The following is a 21,802-nucleotide window of genomic DNA, read 5'->3' as shown; positions in this document are numbered from 1 at the left end:
ACCTTCTGAGCGGCTGGGTTACTCTCTGCCTTATCCGGCGCCGACATCCTGGAGACATCCAGCAGCCAAGACAGCAGTCTCTCCTCTGCAGAGTAACTAATGCCCGCCAGCCACGCACAGCGTTCTCTTATGCTTCCGCCTAGAATTCACAGAGGCGGAACCGGAAGTGACGGAGAGAAGGCCCGACAAGCTAAAACGCCTCTTCCGACATACCCGCCGGAAGATACACGCCACAGGGGAACCATCTGGACCAGCGTCCATCATGCGCCATGCACCTCCCCACGCTCAGCCCGCAACAGCACGCCAGCGGCTTACCTGCGCTCCGGAACCAACCTCATTCAGAGCGGGAAAAGAACGCCATGCCTTCCACACTTGCCCTCCTACAGTTAGGAGCAGAAAGGTAGGCAAACTTCACTCGGGTGTCCAGCGTGAAGCGAAGGCTAGATGGCCTCGGTACCACCATCTCAGCCGCCCATAGAATTAAAACCTGCAGCCCAGCACACAGGCTCAATCCTTAGGGGAGATGCCGACCTGCCTGGACGCAGGAACAAACAGCACTGAGGGTGGACTAACTGTTACAATGTTTTATAGGGGAAGTGCTGTCTGTTCCTGCGTCTGGGAGGGGCGGCGTCTCACCTTGCCCTGAAGGATTGTGGGAAAAAAGGGATTACTCACAGATGCATATACAGAACAAAAAAGGCACTAAATAACTAATGTCTATAAAACTAAAGGCCTATTGTACAATGGTGAATGTCACTGCTCATAAATCCACCATCAGGAAAATACTAAATAACATGCACGACTGCAATAAGAGTGTCCAAAGTTTTATACACAGAAAACACTGCATGAAAACTTTGTCGGTGAAACATTGTGGTGGCATTATAATTGTGTGGCCCAGCTTTGCAATCATTAGTTGAACTATAAGTTTTGAAAAGGCAGAGGTGGTTTGATGGTTTTAATAGCTAAATCAAGGTACCAATCTCAACCCTAGTAAAAAGTTGGGGTAAGATGTGATGCAGGCAAGTCTTAAAGAAAGTCTTTTTACTGTGAGCTCACTTGTTTCATTCATGTCTGGACAGTGGAATGTATGGCTGGTTGTGTGGTGGACATTAGCGTGAGGGAATGGCCATCTCATGATGTTTTTAAACTTTTTGTAGTTTAGGTATATTGTTATATTAAATAAAATCATATTTTGGTATTTATCAGGGTCTTTATGACTATATTTTTTATTTACAAACCGGAGCACCTGTAGATCATTACCTCTCCGCTCTTTTGTGTAAATTGTATTGCTAAACACCGGTGCCCTGTTTGATCACTTAGGTACTTAAAGAGAATCTGTATTGTTAAAATCGCAGAAAAGTAAACATACCAGTGCGTTAGGGGACATCTCCTATTACCCTCTGTCATAATTTCCCCGCTCCCCGCCGCATTAAAAGTAGTCAAAAACTGTTTTAAAAAGTTTGTTTATAAACAAACAAAAATGGCCACCAAAACAGGAAGTAGGTTGATGTACAGCATGTCCACACATAGAAAATACATCCATACACAAGCAGGCTGTATACAGCCTTACTTCTGAATCTCAAGAGATCACTTGTGTGTGTTTACCTTCAGTCCCCAGCTTCTCTCATGCACTGAACATTACAGGCTTCCTGCAGACAGCTCTGCCTATGTCGTTAATTCCTCAGTATGTGACAGACCAGCTCCTTTCACAGCCTCCAGAGGAGGATTTTTATCCAGCTCTCTTCTATCACTGATAAGATAGCAGAGAAGCTGCTGGCTTATGTAAATAAAACACACACTGGAGTGTGCATAGAGGAACAGTTCAACACTGAAGAACTTGGCAGCCTTCCAGACACAGGCCGACAAGTCTGACAGGGGAAAGATACATTGATTTATTACAGAGATGGTTATAGTAGAAAGAGCTGCAGTAAGCCAGAACACATTAGAATAGGTTTAGGAACTTGTAGGATGGTAGAAAAAAACGTTGTAATTTTTGTTACAGAGTCACTTTAAGAGCTGTCTCTTCCCCGCCCCCCTGTGGAGTTGGATACCTACTTTTATAGGTTATACCAGGGCATGTGAACCCTGGAGTGGCGGTGATGCTCTATATTAAGGGTTAATAGGTTACAGTGGGATAGCATTGTTTCCGAGGTTGAGAGCGATTGCGTGCTTACGGCAGGGAATTGGGGGGCCCAGCAGGTCATTAACTCAGGATTTAGAAAATTGGAGCGTCTATACGAACGTAAGTCGAAACTATGGTGGAATATTAAATACAACAAAATCTATATAGATGATCACTTTGTCCAATCTTGGTTGAGAACTCAGACATTTCCTCACTGTAAGAATATAACTGTAGATTTAAAAAAAAAGATGGGAGACTAACTGTCAACTGTGCAACTGTCAACTGCTCACATTAAGAAATACAATAGTGAACTGATCATCGTGAAGGACCGATCCTATAAGCGATAGATTAGCTTATAAGATCGGTACGGCATACTGGTGGGACAGTAAACCTAAATACCCACGCCCTAGAGGCAAACCACCGAGGCAGACTCCAAAACAGACACCGGTAGGTGGGGAGTCTGACTCGGTGGCTGGGAGTGAAGACTCACAACCACCATCTACAGGGGAAAATTCAGATGAACAGCAGCAAAAAAAGCCCCGTTATCCCTTGAGATTCAACCAAAAAGAATCCGAAACAGTAAAAAGACAGGAGACAGAAATTGATACAGACGATTCAGATACAGGTGAGAGATTAGGAGCAGGATGTAAGCCAATAAGTACCAATATGGGTGGCAGCCCCTCCTGTTCACCATTAGCATGTGGTGTTTTTTTTAGACCACAGAGGCCTTCAGGTGACGTTGGCGCTCTACCACAAGAAGCGGATTTGGGTGGCGATGTATCCACGGAGGATCTACAGGTAATCAATCTGACAGGATGTCAACTTCCTCCTGCTGTTGAATCCCTGTTGGGTAAAGGCTTAGGGTTTTGCCCTGCACAGAGCCTAGATAAATTTGAATTTATAGTAGATCTGCAATTATTCTGTCGGAAGATGCTGTTTAGATCCTTCCGTGGTGCTCACCCTCCTACACTACAAGACACCATCCCTTCTGATCTCACTGATGAAGATCTTGCTACATTACAAGATGTAGAGGAACTTTATAACGAAGGCAACATAGAAGAGACAAATGAGTTACCCATATCGACAGTCTGTGGGTGTGCCGTATCAGACTGTGTCCGCACTCCCCCCCCCCTCACCACCCCCCCCCCCCCCCCCCATACCCATCTGAATTCACAGTTTTGTAACAAATCTAAAAAATGTCCACCACTGACTACTAATGCAGGGTTGAAATCCTTTATAAGAGCTGTAGAACGTGATATTATGCAGCTTGAAGTCTCTGGGTTGACTACTTCGAAACGGACTTGTGATGAGATTGATGCACTCGCCTGGTTACAGGGACGCATCAACTGGACCATAATGCCATCCGATAAGGGTGGCAATGTGGTCCTGATGACCACGTTTGATTATCGGAAGATGTGCCTCTATCTCCTGGGTCGCCCGGCTGCTATTTGAGGGTCTCCCCATCCAGGCTTACGCGTGCAATGGTTGAACTCGAGGTGCTTGTCGATGGAGCTTTTAAAGATGGTATCATTGATGAACAAGTAAGGACATTTTTGAAGGTGGTGGACCCGATTGTCCACACCCGCAGAACAGGGGGATCGAGGCAGTGACTGTATTTTTGAATGAACGGGCTTCCACGGAGGTCTATTGAAATTATTACTCACCAACAATATTTTTGTATTTGATGGGACCCACTACCTCCAGGTGCAGGGCGCAGCGATGGGCATGTGTGCCCCATCTTATGCTAACCTGTACCTGGGGGAGTGGGAGCGCTGCATCTTCGTGGATGAGGCCCTCGCGGTGTACCTGTGCCATATCTTGTCATGGCACAGGCACATACACGACATTCTCATCCTGTGGACTGGCACAAATAATGAACTAATTGAGTTTGTAGGCAGATTGAATCAGAATGCCCATAATTTGTCGTTTACGATGGCCTGTGATTCGGGATCGATCCCTTTCCTAGACATACAAATTTCTATTGATCGTAATGGACAGCTCATCACAAATTTATACAGAAAAGAGAAAGCTACTAATGCTTTGTTGCATGCTACAAGTTTCCACCCCTCTCATACTATTAGAGGGATCCCTACCGGACAATACATGAGAGTTAGGAGGAATTGTTCCTTCAACACAGATTTTCAGATACAAGCCGATAATTTGCGCACTCGTTTTCGTAATAGGGGTTATCCGGATGGTATACTCCGACGAGCATTTAATAAGGTCAGGAAAAGGGACCGATCCAGCCTCTTGGGTCAACGTTCTAATGGTCAATCCGCACAAAAAAATCCTGAATTACGCTTCGTGACAAGATACTGCGCCCAGCATTCTAAAATTAAGATATATTCTGCAGAAACACTGGTACTTACTCCAGAATGACCCTGCAATAGGCCATGTTCCCAACGGACCATGTGATGTTTAGAAGGGCAAAATCACTGCGTGATACCCTGGTAAAAAGCCATTTCGTCAACCCAAGACGTCACTGCATAGTTCTGGGCACCTACACCTGTGGTGGTTGCCCATATTGTCGATATATGAAAGTGGGCAGCTCGGTCACTTTGCCTAATGGTGATATCCATACCCTAAAACACTATGTAAACTGTCAAACCGAACTTGTGGTTTATTTGCTACTATGCCCCTGCGGGGCTTTTTACATAGGTAAAACTAAGAGACCTTTGTGGAGGAGGATATCTGAACACATACAAAATGTTGGTAACAATGAATCCCTCACCCCCATCGCCTGACATGTGAGACAATGTCGCACATGTACAGGCAATGATTTAAATTTTGTGGGGCTGGATAGAATCCATGGGCAATTTTGACCACCTACTCCTTCAAAAAGAAACGAGATGGATTTATAGTCTCAATGCCTGTGAGTCCCCGGGTCTAATGAGACGTTTAGTTTTGCCCACTTCCTACCCATATAATATCTGGTTGATGGCCTGCTGGTTGATACCTTTACCACCCTCCCCCTTTGGGTAACTGCCCCCCCTGCTGGAGGTAGCGGTTGCTGTGAAGCCTGGATACACTGCTCTCCCCTTGTGGACATATGATGGGTTTTGTTCTGAGGCCTCTATGCACACTGCCTTTACTTTGTGCATACCCCGTAGACGGCCCAGTTCTTTTGTGTGCCAATGCATATATATACATATACATATACATATATATACATATACATATATATACATATACATATACATATACATATACATATATATATATATATATATATATATATATATATATATATATATATACATACATATACATATATATATATATATATATATAATGTGCCCATCTACACCCTTTTTCTTTATATTCTGCACTCACGTGTAGATTTCCATGAGGTTTTCCATTTGCCGTATAGGCTTGATCGTTTGGATGTGTATGAGTTTGTACAGATGGCCCACCATGGGGCTGGGGATGGGCTGCGGCTGCATTGGTGTGACGCGGCGGTGGACAGCGGTGGTTTCACTTCCTCCTCGTTGCACTGCACGCATCACTTCCGCTCCGGGCGCGCACTTCCGCCGCTCCCCGATTGGCCGTATGGATGGATTTGAGTGAGAGGAGCGATTACTGAGGACACGCCTTCTGATGACGCCGTAAGGACGGTGAAACATGTAAGGGCTGTGCCTCCATGAGATGCCATCCTGTCCCGCGGACCCCATCCACAGCCATACTCTGGCAGGACCTCTCTGTAGAGACCCACCTTTTGCAGCTCGCAGCCTGAACCTACACATCTGGCTGACACGGCCACGCACAAGAGACTAGGTTTCTACTCTCTGGTCGGCAGCTAACAAGAACTTTCTGACAATCACAGTGTTGAGGGGATCGTTCCACTGCCGATGTACCAGATGATATTTATACACAAAGTGCTCAAGCTCCTATCAAGCAATGACGACGGAGTGGTGAGATACTGTGACATTGTGTTTTTTACTAGTTGTCCTAAGCATGGACGCCAAGCTGTCTGTTGGTCATCCATCACTAAATCTACCCTGCCTGCATATGCTATATAACATCCTTGCTTGCTATACACATCTGCTGCCTGTTTCGTCTTCCTGCATTGGTGTCACTACTACAGCTGGTCTCTGTTTTGGACTGCCCTTACCATCTCTCTCCCTGTTCCAGTATTTTTGATGTTTGATTTTTTTATTGTGAGCTCACTTTTTTCATTCATGTCTGGACAGTGGAATGTATGGCTGGTTGTGTGGTGGACATTAGCGTGAGGGGATGGCCATCTCATGATGTTTTTAAACTTTTTGTAGTTTAGGTATATTGTAATATTAAATAAAATCATATTTTGGTATTTATCAGGGTCTTTATGACTATATTTTGTATTTACAAACCGGAGCACCTGTAGATCATTACCTCTCCGCTCTTTTGTGTATAAAGTATGTATGGTGTGATGCCACCTATTGGCTTATGAGATAGGCCTATGTGGTGCATCCCCTATGTAGTGTATGCTTTCTCATAACCATGGCCAATTGTCCTCGACTCACCCCTGTAGCTTCATAACTTGCTGCTAGAGCAGCCTGACAGTGAGCCTGGAGCTCCAGTAGAGAATTATGAAGCTGCAGGTAACTCCCTGCTGTAGCTCCAGGTCATTGCATTTGGCTTGTTATTTTTAGGCCAAAAGTGGAGTGGTGGTCGTATCTGCAGCTGGGCTTTTTCGTACATACAGTGGTCTGCAGAAGTATTCAGCCCCCTTGAAGTTTTCCACATTTTGTAATATTACTGCCAGAAACATGAATCAATTTTATTGGAATTCCACGTGAAAGACCAATACAAAGTGGTGTACACGTGAGAAGTGGAACGAAAATCATACATGATTCCACACATTTTTTTTTTCAAATAAATAACTGCAAAGTGGGGTGTGCGTAATTATTCAGCCCCCTTAGGTCTGAGTGCAGTCACTTGCCCATAGACATTGCTTGATGAGTGCTAATGACTAAATAGAGTGCACCTGTGTGTAAACTAATGTCAGTACAAATTCAGCTGTTCTGTGATGGCCTCAGGGGTTGTCTAAGAGAATATTGGGAGCAACAACACCATGAAGTCCAAAGAACACACCAGACAGGTCAGGGATAAAGTTATTGAGAAATTTAAAGAGACACTGAAGCGAAAAAAAATATGATATAATGAATTGGTTGTGAACTATGAATAATTACTAGAAGATTAGCAGCAAAGAAAATATTCTCATACTTTTATTTTCAGGTATATAGTGTTTTTTCTAACATTGCATCATTCTATAATATGTGCAGATTACACAACACTCAGCATTCAAAATGAGTCTTTCAGAGCAGTCTGTGAAGTAATGAACTCTCCTCTGGCAGAGGAAAAGTAAACAGTTCAATTACAGTTGAGATAATAAACGTCAGATAACAGCCCTCTCCACGACTAACTTAGTCGGAGAGCTTAATAGCTTTTTTGCACAGAGATAACAACTGGAGTTTCTCAACTCTTCCTGTACTGAAAACAATTAGACTGATGTATCTGATCTTAAGGTTTTATTTCTTAGCTGTACTACACATACAAATCATAATATCATATTTTTTTTTCGCTTCAGTGTCTCTTTAAAGCAGGCTTAGGCTACAAAAAGATTTCCAAAGCCTTGAACATCCCACGGAGCACTGTTCAAGCGATCATTCAGAAATGGAAGGAGTATGGCACAACTGTAAACCTACCAAGACAAGGCCGTCCAGCTAAACGCACAGGCCGAACAAGGAGAGCACTGATCAGAAATGCAGTCAAGAGGCCCAAGATGACTCTGGACGAGCTGCAGAGATCTAAAGCTCAGGTAGGAGAATCTGTCCATAGGACAACTATTAGTCGTGCACTGCACAAAGTTGGCCTTTATGGAAGAGTGGCAAGAAGAAAGCCATTGTTAACAGAAAATTATAAGTCGTCCCGTTTGCAGTTTGCCACAAGCCATGTGGGCGACACAGCAAACATGTGGAAGAAGGTGCTCTGGTCAGATGAGACCAAAGTGGAACTTTTTGGCCAAAATGCAAAACGCTATGCGTGGTAGAAAAGCAACACTGCACGTCACTCTGAACACACCATCTCCACTGTCTAATATGGTGGTGGCAGCATCATGCTCTGGGGTACTTCTCTTCAGCAGGGACAGGGAAGCTGGTCAGAGTTGATGGGAACATGGATGGAGCCAAATACAGGGCAATCTTGGAAGAAAACCTCTTGGAGTCTGCAAAAGACTTGAGACTGGGGCGGAGGTTCACCTTCCAGCAGGACAACAACCCTAAACATAAAGCCAGGGCAACAATGGAATGGTTTAAAACAAAACATATCCATGTGTTAGAATGGCCCAGTCAAAGTCCAGATCTAAATCCAAATCGAGAATCTGTGGCAAGATCTAAAAACTGATGTTCACAAAATCTGTCCGTCTAATCTGACTGAGCTGGGGCTTTTTTGCAAAGAAGAATGGGCAATGATTTCAGTCTCTAGATGTGCAAAGCTGGTAGAGACATACCCTAAAAGACTGGCAGCTGTAATTGCAGCAAAAGGTGGTTCTACAAAGTATTGACTCAGGGAGCTGAATAATTATGCACACCCCACTTTACAGTTTTTTTCAAATGTTTGGAATCATGTATGATTTTTATTCCACTTCTCGCATGTACACCACTTTGTATTAGTCTTTCACGTGGAATTCCAATAAAATTGATTCATGTTTGTGGCAGTAATGTGACAAAATGTGGAAAACTTCAAGGGGGCCGAATACTTTTGCAAACCACTGTATATACTGTAGGTGCAGGTCGTATTTTAGGAGATGGTTATGCAAAAATATTAAAAAATTCAAAAGCGTTCAGGCTTTTTTAGCAGCATTCTATAGTACAAAGAAAATATATGATACTATAGCGGGCATAATTACCATAGTGTCATTTGATGGTTCTAAAGTAAAATTAATAATTACATATCAGTATTAACGAGGTCCTGAATCTTAGTACCTGAGTAAGCAGCCATTCATTTGAGTATGACTGTCTGGGAAAAATGGTGCATTACGTTTAAACATTTTCCAGATTAACAGTCTAATTATTATAGGGAACCTGAATCATAAGATGAGAAAAAAAGGTAAACGTGTAAAATTAGATCTGGAATCTGGGTCAGTCAACCAACTAAATTAAAAGACTGTAAATACTTAAAATAACTGGTGCAATTCTAGAGCAGCTTTGCATTTTCAAATTTCAAGCACCACAAAATAATCAAGAAGCAAGTTGTCTGATGCCCAGGAAGTTCACGGGAGCATATTTGAAATATTTTAACAAATCAGTTATATAGTATGACATAATTTTGCTCCATTACCTTCATGCAAACTTCCAATCCAATCCATGCTGACAAGCAGGGAGATAGATAGTGCAACAGGGTCCTGAACAAAATAAGCCTAAAACGTGAAAATGGGTTTTCTGGTTGACAGAAACTGGAATTTGCAGTGGTGAAACTGGAAATCTGCAAGGAACTAATACAATTATTATGAGTTTATGTAGTGCTACCATCTTTCTGCAGCTCTTTATGGAGCTCACAATGTACGGTAATCCATTACAAACTCATAGGGCCTAATTCGGTAAAAATTAAATGTGAAGTAACAATACCTCACGCTGCAAAAAGCATTTAACATATATGCGCAAAGATGGAGTCATAAATGCATCAGTAATCTGTATTAAAGGGACATTGTAAAAGAAATTATGCTAATTACCCATGTAGACAATCGTAGGAATAGTTGCATAAAATTCTAGTAAAATTTTAGTATTTATAAGAAAAGCTGTCCTGTCTGAAGAATAATCGCCTGCCCATTTAGACTCCTCTAAATGCCATATTTCTCTTTATCTACACTTACTGTTCTAGAACTGACATTTGGGTACTTTCGTATTATACGAAAATAAGAAAAAAAAATGCATGGGGCATCGCCCACTATGCCTACACAGAACTGTATGCAACAGGAGCAGGGGACCTGCTGACCCACAATAGCCTAACTTGATGGACCCGCCCCAGTCATCACCCACACCAAACACACATGCACACGTGCTGGTCAGCATTTTTAACTGATAGTCCAGTATTGGCAAAATACTGTGTGAATATATAGCCAAAGTGACAGGCACAGATCTCACCGCTCCTTCTTGGATACACAAGGCCAATTCCCAAGATATTTCATGCTAAAATTGATTGGGAACCAATCTGTGGTGTATGGGCAGGCAACAGATCTCTGTCTGATCAGATAGAGATCTACCTCTTGGTTAAACATCTTCTCACATTTCTTTTTAATACACTAATTGCAATCTTTGCTCAATTATGAAAAAATAAAAATGGAACACTCTGAAAAATGTTTGGATCTTTAAGTCAAGAAATTGACAATCTACCCTGCTCCATTTAATTTTCATAAACAAATGATCAGACAAATCTGACTTTTTTTTTGTTAAAAAAAAGAAGAGGAATCAAAAAAAAAAAGGGGGGGGGGGGGGGGGATGAGATCAGATTTCTCGAATGAATAGAACTTGAGCTTTTGCTTTTAGTGTATGCAGTTTTTACCAAATTGATTGCAATTTATTACATCTGAAAACAAATACGGTATGCCTACACTTTGAAACATGCATAGTTTCAATTAACCTCAAAGACAAGAATAGACCAAGAACCAATCTACTGTAGCAAGTATGAATGCCAAGATAAAATACCGAAGTAAGACAATTGATGATCACAAAACCAGACTACTTCCAGGCAACTACTGAGAAGACAGAGGAGGAATATGACTTTTCCCTACTTTAGTGGCGCTGTCCTCTCGGGGTCTTTGAATAAAACAGGATCATTTACAATTTGAACTTCTCTAACTGCCATTTCTGTTCCTTAAGGTAGCCACTAACAATACAATTTGCTTAACGATCGATTATGAACGATTCTTTGTATGAAGTATCGGAAATTATAGTTTGTGACCACTAATGGAAAAAAATCTCCTAACCAATCTGATCAGATTAATGAAATCATCCAATTTCCAGATGGATCCTGTCAACCTGATCGGATTGGTTAGGAGATCTGTGTCCATTAGTGGTCCCAAACAATCATTTCCGATCGTTCATATGAAGAATCGTTATCATTAGTGGCCACCTTTAAACTTCTATACAAGCTGTTATGTAATGGACATTTCTTTCTGCACACTCAAGGCAGGCGACATGCTTGTCCTTCAGATTTCTGAGCACGTTTTTCTGCATGCGTTTTCTGCACACTATGTGGGTTTGTGTGCAGAAAACATGCACTTTTTTTCACAACAGCTAATGTAATTAATAGAGGAAACTGATAAAATGTGCAGAATTGCCCTGCAGGATGTCAGTTTTTATGTTACTTAAAAAGGAACTGTTATGTGAAAACGTCCCCTGGTACTCACCTCGGGTGGGGGAAGCCTCAGGATCCTAATGAGGCTTCCCACGCCGCCCTACGTCCCTCGGGGGTCTCACTGCAGCCCTCCGTACAGCGGTGACGTCATTATTTACCTTCCCGGCTCCAGCGCAGGCGCTCTGATGGCTGTTGGCTCCGAAGTAGGCGGAAATACCCGATCGCCGTCGGGTCCGCTCTACTGCGCAAACGCAAGTCTCCGGCGCCTGCGCAGTAGAGCGGACCCGACGGAGATCGGGTATTTCCGTCTACTTCGGAGCCGACAGCAGCCACAGCGCCCCCGCTGGAGCCTGCAAAGGTAAATATTTAAATTACAGTCGGGTCTGTCGCCGGCTGTTCGGAGGGCTGCAGCGAGACCCCCGTGGGACAGAGGACGGCGTGGGAAGCCTCATTAGGATCCCGAGGTTTCACCCACCCGAGGTGAGTACTCCCCAGGGGCGTTTTTTAATGTTAGAGTCTCTTTAACTGGCACATTGAGGGCTGAGACACACCAGAAAAGCTCCCCAAGCGCTAGAGGTTTCAAAAGCTCTTCCCAATATAATGCTATGGGTTTGTTTTTTTTACAAAACCTCATCGCTCCAGTGTGCATAGACACACAGGATAACATTAGCAGGAGGTTTCAAAAACTCAAAACGCTCAGAAAAATTACTCTGGTGTGCACCAGGCCTGATTAACACGAGTTATGTGCAGAAAACGCATATGAAAACAGTCAAGTGTGTCACCTGCTTTATGTAAGACCTTGTTCACATCTATGCAGCGCAGATGGCCGTACGATCGCACGCCATCTGCGCTGCTACCCGCTGCGCTGCTGATCCCATCCATTGACAATTATGGGATCAGCTCTGCGCCTGCGGGCAAAATGCAAGCAGCAGTATGCAAGCGCATCATACTTCTGCGAAACGCCTTTGACGTGAACGGCAGAAAGGCTGTCTATGACCTTCTGCCATTCTTGCGTGTCACCACGTCATACGCACTTCCAAATGCGCATGGAAGCGCGTATGATGTGAACGAGGCATCCATTATATGCAGATGCAATACGCAGTTTCATAAGAGGCAGTGACCATTCTACTGTACTATATCTGGTGCTTCTGAAAGACAAATTAAGAACTAGCATCTAATGTTCAGTCTTTTTCCTGATGAGTAGATCTGTGGGTTCTGGTAGTTAAGTTTACCATCAGAGAGCAATCTGCGGATCCCCTTGTATCACAGGTGCTGCTAACTGTATAGAACAGTGCTGGATATGGAGACAGAAAGGAGAAAAAGCGCACACTGTGATACTAGTAGGTGAGGGTTCTAGGCCTTATAGTAAAGGTTTAACCTGGTTGTCGAGGCTGGAGAAACCTATATAAGTTTGCCAGCTGTCACGCTTGTGTCCCTCTTATGCCAGGGACCTGGCTTGCACGGATATCCTCACGGTCTTGGATGGCGATTCGGTCAGGATTCCAGGATGGTTATTTGAAACAATGCGGTGGACGTGTAAACGTTTTTCTGCGCTTGGCCGGTACAAGCCCGATTCTCTGGCTATGAGTGTGGTAGGAGATAAAAACCGCCAGCAAAGCAAGGCGGTGTTAGCCGCAATGATATGCAAAGGCTGTGTTTGAAATCTTTATTGCAACGCGTTTCACAGGGGAGTACCCCTGCTTTATTAAGCATAAATGAAAGCATGAAAGCATGACAGCTGGCAATATAGGCACAAATCATTTTCATCATCCATCTTTCGAATCCGTCGCTTTTCCATTAGCCCTATACACGCCGCCGGGGTGTTGCGTGTGTAACGTCACACACGCTTTGTGCTATGCACCAGGGGCATGTATAGGGTTGATAGAAAATTATCAGATTTGAAAGATGGATGGGCGCCACGACATAGGACAGGTAATGTATAAGTGCATACATACATATACATTTATACACTGAGCGAACAGCAGCAGGGGTTTCGTCGTGTTCATTGCTCATGCCGATATCGCTTGCCGTTACCACTACGGACCTAATTGACCAGCCTGACATTTTGCAGCATGCTCGGCCCAAAAGTGGTCATATTGTCGATCAGGCAAGCAAAGATTTTCATCCGATTCGATAATTATCAAATCAGACGGTCAATTGGTCGCTGAGTTGCTAGATGTATGGGTCTCTTTAGGGAAGTTTCTTCTCTCATTGAAATTTTATATGGCGACACTGATTCATCATTTATTATCTTAGAAATACAGTTTGGTCTATGTAGAAGCTAGCTTTATCTTAAACAAAGGACAGTAGCTGGACCTATTTTGTGAGCTCTCACATATTTCAAGGGAGAAATGGAGACACAGACATTGATTAAAGACTAGGCTGGAGTCAGTTTTTATAATAATGTATAACAATGTATACCAAAGCACAATGCCCCACACAAAGTTAGGCGAACATGGTACGAAATACAGCAAAAACAAAGGTCTCCTGATACTAGGTATTGCCATACAGACTTAAGTTATTAGATTCCCCCCTCCCTATTTCAGGAGTGTTTAACCACTTCAGCCTACAGTGTTGCTCACCCAATGCATCCGAACAACTTTCACCTCCCAATCATTCGCCAATAACTTTATAACTACTAATCACAATTAATTGATCTATATCTTGTTTTTTCCGCCACTAATTAGGCTTTCTTTGGGTGGTACATTTGGCTAAGAATTATTTTTTTCAAAATCCATTTTAACAGGAAGATTAAGAAATAAATGGAAAAAAATAATTTCTCAGATTTTGGCCATTATAGTTTGAAATTAATACATGCTACCGTAATTAAAACTCATGTATTTTATTTGCCTATTTGTCGCGGTTATTACACCGTATAAATGATATCCCTATCACAATTTATGGCGCTGATATTTTATTTAGAAATAAAGGTGCATTTTTTTTAATTTGCGTCCACCATTTACAAGCTTATTATTTAAAAAAATATATATAATAATATACTCTCTTGGCATGCATATTTAAAAAGTTCAGACCCTTAGGTAACTATTTATGTTTTCATTAAAAACATTTGGGTAATTTTTGGTGTGGGAGGTAAACAGCTAATTTTAAATTTAACAATGTAATTATTTAATAAAAAAATGTATGTAGGTGTAGTTTACTATTTGGCCATAAGATGGCTACAGTCAAAAAAGTCCTGGAAGCGAACAATCTCGGTTCCAGGAACTAGAAAAAGAACAGGAAACTTTTTTTGCAGAAAGACCGCAGCCTCTGATAAGAGACAGTCGGTATCACGCTGGATTACGTGACAACAAGATACGGTAAATCGGTAACAGTCCTGGGTCATACACAGTAAGGCAGATGTCTGAAAATACGGAAGGGTAGAGACGGAGACAAGGTCGAGAACTAGCAAGGGTCATACACAGGAGATCAGATGACTGAAAGTACAAGAGCTGAGGCAGAAGCGAGGTCAAGGAGAAGCAAGCGGTCATACACAGCAATTCAGAAAAACAAGAACCGGCTCAACTAACGGATAAATATATATCGCAGATCTGCATATATATTTATCAAGAAACTAGCTAAAACACAAGTAAGAATTAGCAAGACCCGCAACAACCAGCTAACTGATCGCTATCACGGGCGAGGACACACTGCAGCCCAAAGGCTTAAATACAGGAAGGGAAGGATCAAGAGCCAGCCCTCCAGAAAACCAGCCAACAACAGTAATGAACAGAGAGCAACTGACCAATAATTCCCATAGCCAGGAAATGTCAGCTGACACTAAACTCTCAGAGGACTTTTCAGAGCATAAACACTTCTGAGTCGAACGCATCCGGCTGGGGAGAGTGAAGGAACATGCAGGATCAGCCACCACTGCAGGTGAGCCGGGGATGCCACTGAAAGAGCTCTGTCTCTGGAGCCGACTGCAGCTCTGGTGGAACTGCTGGCAGGTAAGATCGTTACAGTTGGTTTTTCTGCGGGGGACTTAGATCGATGAATGGAAAGTATATTCCCATATATTTATCGGGGGGGATAACGGCAGGCGGCGGCGGGAGCACGCACGATCGCGCCTCAGGCAGCAGCACATTCTATCTGGACGGATATATCCGTCCAGATAGACTTAAGTGGTTGAAGGAAACCAGAGACCATATAAGCTAAATGTTTTATACATACCTGGGGCTTCCTCCAGCCCCATGCACACTGATCGCTCTCACGCCGCGATACGTGCACATGGGGCTGGAGGAAGCCCCATGTATGTATAAAACTTAGTTTATACGGTCTCTGGTACACTTTAAACTTCATTAGGAGATCAGTAGGTAATTGGTCTACCCTATGGCAATGTTGCCACGCAGTGCCCTCAAGAACACTGGGGAGCACTGTCAGGAATATAGCAGCTAGTTATGATGTTAGGATAATACAGGAACATATTCTTTCATTTTTCTATCTGCTGTGTATTATGTCAAAGGTGTAGATATGCCAGGCTGGCTTCATGGAGTTCCTGTATGTACATGTAAATTAACTCTATCATTGTCTGCTTCGAATTAGGAAACACTTAAGAGCAGGGAATGCTAAATGGATTTGCTAGCCTCTGGCAAGGAGATGGCTAATTAGTCAATAGCCAGTCAGATCCTTACCTTTGATCTGCTAGGAAATAATGTCACCAATGTGTTGTCACCTGTAACCTGGAATAGGGTAGTCTTTTGTTGTGTGTGTGCTATAATACACTTTTACATGTGGAAGTTAGATCTCTGGGAATTAAATTATGTGTGGAGATTTAATTAAAACTAGTTCCCCCCTCCCAAACGGGCTTGCAGCCTCAAGCTAAATCTCCCAGCATAAAAAGCAGGGGCAGATGCCTAAAATCAGTCCGCTCCTGACGGTAGCTGAAGCTAAGTGGGCTCCTGATCCAACCCGAACTGTGTCCGTCCACAAAAACCAAGTCCAAGGTTCTTCTATCTTGATCCCTGTTTATTTTGGTAAGCAAATAGCCTTGTGTGTATCTTTGTAACTTATTTTGTAACTTTTACTGTTTTTGTAAATCTTTTGTATATATTATTTTCTGCATTGTTCCACTTTTTTCCTGGAATATTAAATCGTTGTTTAATAAGTTTGACTTCTGCTGTACTAAACTAACACTCATAGCCTAGAAGAGACTGAAGTGTAACTGTGTATAAGTCCATGCCTGATTGTATGATTGAGCAACACTACCGTATAAGATTGTAATTGCATTGTGTGTATGGGGCACTCGACGGCAGAGTGGGAAGTCCCGGAGAGGCTAACAGTATCGTTCGGAACGACTGTTAGTGGTTTGCTTCGCTACAGTGTAAGATTGCAATTGTGAGTGTGTGTGGGGCGTTTGTCATACGTTGGCCTAAAGCGCGCAGCTGACCCATTGTATGAAAACACCAGTGCGAGTAGCTTGACGTCAGAGTGAGGAGTGTGTCTAGCAACAGCTAGTGGTGGCAGTGAGAAGTGTTTGAGGGGTCACAGCCTTGTTTTAGCTTGAATAAGGCTGCTCCCCGCTTGATCTGGTCAAACCTGCTGTCGGGAACCGTATACGCAGGCTTGCTGCGGGCCGGTTCCTGACAAGCACAAGTTCTCATCTCCCCTCGTCCACTTTAGTGGCCATCTGCCCCTTGTGTTAGCTGCTCAGTAACACACTAAATGCATGTGGTGGGATCTGTGCATTTCTTCAAGTCCAGAAATGATGCAAAGAATTCTGACTGGCCAAAGATAACAGGGCATCTACCGGAGCATCAAGGAGACAAGAGGAGGGCAGCGAGGGAGCGATCTGCATGAAGGGGACTAGAGGAAGCCCCAGGTATGTATAAAAAAAAAAAACTTTTACTCCCTTTCGTCTCAGGTACACTTTAAAGTAAAGTGAAGTAATAAAAAACAAACAAAAACCAAACAAATGATAATTACCTATGGAGAGGGAAGGTTCTGGGTCCTATAGAGCCTTCCCTGTCTTCTCACAGTCCCCTGGTTCCAGTGCTGTCACCCCCAGTCAAACACTGCTGTGTACAGCCATAGGAGCCTTCGGAAGTCTTCAGGACCTAGAGAGATCCTGAAGAGGGATCGCTCTGTACTGCGCATGCATGAACACACTTTTGCGAGAATGGGCAGTATGGAGCCGCCAGTCTACGGGAGAACTCTGGCTCCCAAAGACTTCAGAAGCCCCCCGTGATAGCAGATTGGAACGAGGAGGCAGCAATGGAAAAAGGAGGCCTTGAGAGAACTGGAAGGCTCTATAGACCCAGAGCCTTTACTTTCCATAGGTTATTACCTTTTTTTTTGTTTTTTACTTCACTTTACACTGGCTTTAAACAGGAAGAGTTTATCTCTAGTAATTTATGTATACCAGGTAGCAAGGGTTATTATTATTTATTGTATTTATAAAGCGCCAACATATTACGCAGCGCTGGACATTAATTTAGGTTACAGAAAATATTTAGGGGTGACAAACAGCAATATGACAATACAGGAATACAAGAAAACCAGATCACACAGCACAGTATGAGTACAAGGTAATGCTTAGTCAGTCACTGGAGGGGAGCATGGAGATTAGGCAAGTTAGGTTCACTCAAATGCATAGCATGGGTGCACAGTAATGGAGGTGCATGATCAGGTAGGACACAAAAGGAGGAGGACCCTGCCCAAAGGCTTACAATCTAGAGTTCAGTTCAGTACTTGTAAAAGTAACATATTGTGCACAAATAGTGCGCATACACGCACAATACAGTTTCTTTATAATATCTTCACTTACATAGTAAAAACACAACATGAACTAAATCTGACTAATATATAAGTTATATCAAAATATAAGTGTAGTCTTACCTACTACCATAAGCGTGAATTCAAATCCCCTCTTCACAGATTTCCTGTATACTTGATTTGGCAGATTAGCAAATCCCACATATCCTTCAAGGTTCTTCTGTTGCTGTAATCAATACACACAAACTGTCAAGATTGTGTCAAACGTTCCACAAATATACACAGACATGATAACATTTGATAATTCCAAGTCTCTATCAACAAAGGCAACTGCCGCTCGAAAGAAATCTGTACCAATCACGTGTGTTATGCTGGGAATACACGGTAATATTCTGGCGCTCGATTCCGCACCCAATCGTTTTTGCCGCTCGATTCTGCGTACAATTCTCTTATCTTCCGCTCGTTTTTCTTATCTTTTTCCATTGTCCCCCGTGCAGAATTGAGCGTGGAAACGATCGGGCGGGAGATCGGACGTGTCGGAAATTATCGAGCCATACCATGTGTTCCCAGCATTAGGTACACAGATTTTCTGGAAGATTTATTGTCAGATCGATTATTTCCCACATGTCCGATATGATTTCCGATCTCAGAGCGGTTTCCGATCGATTTCCGATAGAAGTGACCGTATTACAGTCGGAAATCAATCGGAAAATGTGTGGAAATCAGATTGGACATGTTGGAAATAATCGATCAGACAGTAAATCTGCCAGAACATCTCATAGTGTGTACCTAGCATAAAGTCTTGTTCACATTATATGCACTGCAGTACACATTTCGGCAACACATAGCGTGCAATACGCAAGATCAGTAGTGCATAGACTGCACTTTCTGACAATCTCACATGCTAGTGTTGCAACAATGCACTGCTACCTCAACCCTGACCAATTCACTGTAGTGAACGGAATAAATAAAAGACGGTGCAGATGCATGTGATCACGCGCATTGTATTCCGAAATCACGGCCATCTGCGTTTAATAATGCGATCGATCCTTAATTTACCAATGTAGTATGTGATGCGAACTCAAAAGCTTCATAAAGCAGCAGGTACAGCCATACTATCCTAGGAAGAAAAAACACATAAGTAAATACTTGTTCTACTTACATATCTATTGTACATTTTGATTTCAGTGCATTTTATATAGTAAATAAAAAGAAAAAGCTGTTTCAGGCATTTTCCAACGTTGCTGCCTCTGACTGAAGCCAATCCTGATGTAATTTCCACCCTCATTCTTTTTTTTTCTCCTAGAAACTGCACAGTCATATCTAGTTTGCTTTGTAAACACGTGTGAGCACCGCATGCATCATATTTCAGCAGCTCCTGCAGAGTGGTGAGGTGTATTTCCCTTCTCAGCCTCGTGTCACACTGAACTGCAGAAACATTTATGATTATATTGGAATGCTTCCTATGCAGGGTCAGGCTGTAGACTGCATAAAAAACACAGAGCAGTGGGTAAATGGAATTTGATTTTTTGGCTGACAATCCCACTTTAAAGAGTAACTGTCAGGCATGAAAGCAAAACTCAATTCTTTATTTGTATCTAGTAAACAAGTAACAAGGATGCTAACAAGGCAATTCAAAAGTTAAAAATCACTTATTTTACTTCTCCATAAAACATTACCGAGTTTCCCTGGCTCTTATTTGGTACATTTGCCACACAAAGGAAGTTGCAGGGTATGCTGGGTTTTCTTTTCTTCTTTACCTTCACTTTAGACTTAACTAACGTAGCCTGATTGGCTGAAGCCGCTTTCCCTCTTTTCCCCTCCCACACCTCTGTTCCTCTGATTGGCCAATATTGCTCAATGTACTTCCTATTGCAGAGCTGGGTGGGACTGTCTGCAGACTGGGAGGAGGGCGGCCAATGTATACACAATCAGGCAGAGAAGAGTAAGGGAGGAAATGTCAGGATTGGCTTCAAGATAGACACAGACAAAATGAAAAATCCTAAGAAGGATTTTTTTTTTTTACTATAGAAAAATCACTAAAATCAAAATGTGTACAGTGCAATACATATGCTATGTTAGTAGAACAAGTATTTATCTACTTATGTGTTTTTTTTATCTGAGATAGTATGGCTGACAGCTCCACTTTAATACAAACCCAAAACAAAAACTTCTGAGATAATTACCGTATTTTTCGGACTATAAGACGCACCTTTTCTCTCCCCAAAAATGGGGCGGGGGGTTTAGGGAGGAGTCAGTGCGTCTTATAGTCCGAATATACAGTATCCCCCCTCCCCCACACAAGCTTACATGGCCAGGGCCCACCGAATGCATCGCTTGCATGGCCTCTATCCCAGCAGCCGACATCTACGCTACTCCCCCTGCAAAATGGACATCTGCCAGCTCTCCCAGCTCCCAAACTCCTCCTGCGTGTCAACTAAGCTGCAGAGAGCAGACTGTCATTCAGCTGCTGCAGCTCCTCTTTTTCCTCCTGCAGGCTGGAGATCGGGGCGGGAGATGGATGTGGCAGGAGATCAAGGCTGGAGATGGATGCAACGGCTGCCCTGCCAGGGAGCTGTGGAGGTCGCAGTCACCATCGGTAACGGCTCCTGTCTGCACCACATGATCTGCCGGCTATTGGCTCCTGCCAGCATCACGTGATCTGCCTGCTGGGGACAGGGTGCACCGCCTCAGGTGACCACCCAGGAACAGCTCCAGCCCACATCAGTGATCTGCCTGCTGGATGAGCTGGGGACAGCGTGCACCAGGTCAATTGACCACCTGCTAGAGCATGCCACTGGATAGGTAAGAGGGGCCTCATGCTGTGATTGTACCTAGTGTAATGTTGTGTGGCTGTGATTGTAGCTAGTGTAGTGGAGCTATGATTGTAGGTGTGAGTATAGCTGGCAGTGTAACTGTTAGTGTAGCTGGGAGTGCAGTGAGTGAATGAGTGTAGCTCTGAGTGTAGTTGGGATAGTAGTGAGTTTAGCTGAGAGGGCAGCAAGTGTTAGGGGGCAAAGGTCCATAAGATATCCCTGCACAGTAGATGTACCAGGTTTAGTACGACCCTTCCCCCACCATTTTGGTCCTCTAAACCTAGGTGCGTCTTATTTATTTTATTTATTGTATTTATAAAGCGCCAACATATTTCGCAGCGCAGTCTTATAACCCGTACCGTCTTATACGGTAATTGTATGTGCAGCAGTAATAGCAAATTTGCTGGAGGCCTATTTAAAATTTAAGGGCTGCAATTGTAAGCATTACGTGTAAAGAACAGCCACATCAGTGTGACATAAAATCAGATTCATTCAGCTACCACAGAGAGAAAAAAAATATAAGCTTTTATGTGAACCCGAGGTGAAAGTGATATGGAGGCTGCCATATTTATTTCCTTTCAAACAATATTTGTTTCCTGGCAGCCCTGCTGATCTATTTGGCTGCAGTAGTGTCTGAATTACACTAGAAATAAGCATGCAGCCAATCTTGTCAGAGCTGACAATAATGGCAGAAACACCAGATTTGCATATGCTTGTTCAGGGTCTATGGCTGAAAGTATTAGAGGCAGAGGATCAGCAGGATAGCCAGGCAACTGGTATTGCTTTAAAAAAAAATAGCAGCCTCCATATCCCTCTC

At 43.1% G+C, this 21,802-nt stretch overlaps 1 protein-coding gene across 1 annotated transcript in view; it reads right to left on the bottom strand.

The window, feature by feature from the left end:
• Positions 1-18,386, bottom strand: part of SEPTIN7 (septin 7) — a 184,367-nt gene extending 165,981 nt beyond the window's left edge. The window contains exon 1 of the mRNA XM_068236394.1: positions 18,293-18,386. Within this exon, the coding sequence (XP_068092495.1) occupies positions 18,293-18,302 (10 nt within the window). The 5' untranslated portion in view covers positions 18,303-18,386. The remainder of the gene's footprint in view (positions 1-18,292) is intronic.
• Positions 18,387-21,802: the final 3,416 nt, after the last annotated feature.

Source organism: Hyperolius riggenbachi, chromosome 5, assembly GCF_040937935.1.
Source record: "Hyperolius riggenbachi isolate aHypRig1 chromosome 5, aHypRig1.pri, whole genome shotgun sequence".
Lineage (NCBI taxonomy): Eukaryota > Metazoa > Chordata > Amphibia > Anura > Hyperoliidae > Hyperolius > Hyperolius riggenbachi.
Note: the sequence above shows the minus strand (reverse complement) of the source record. Positions and strands in the feature narration are given on the sequence as shown.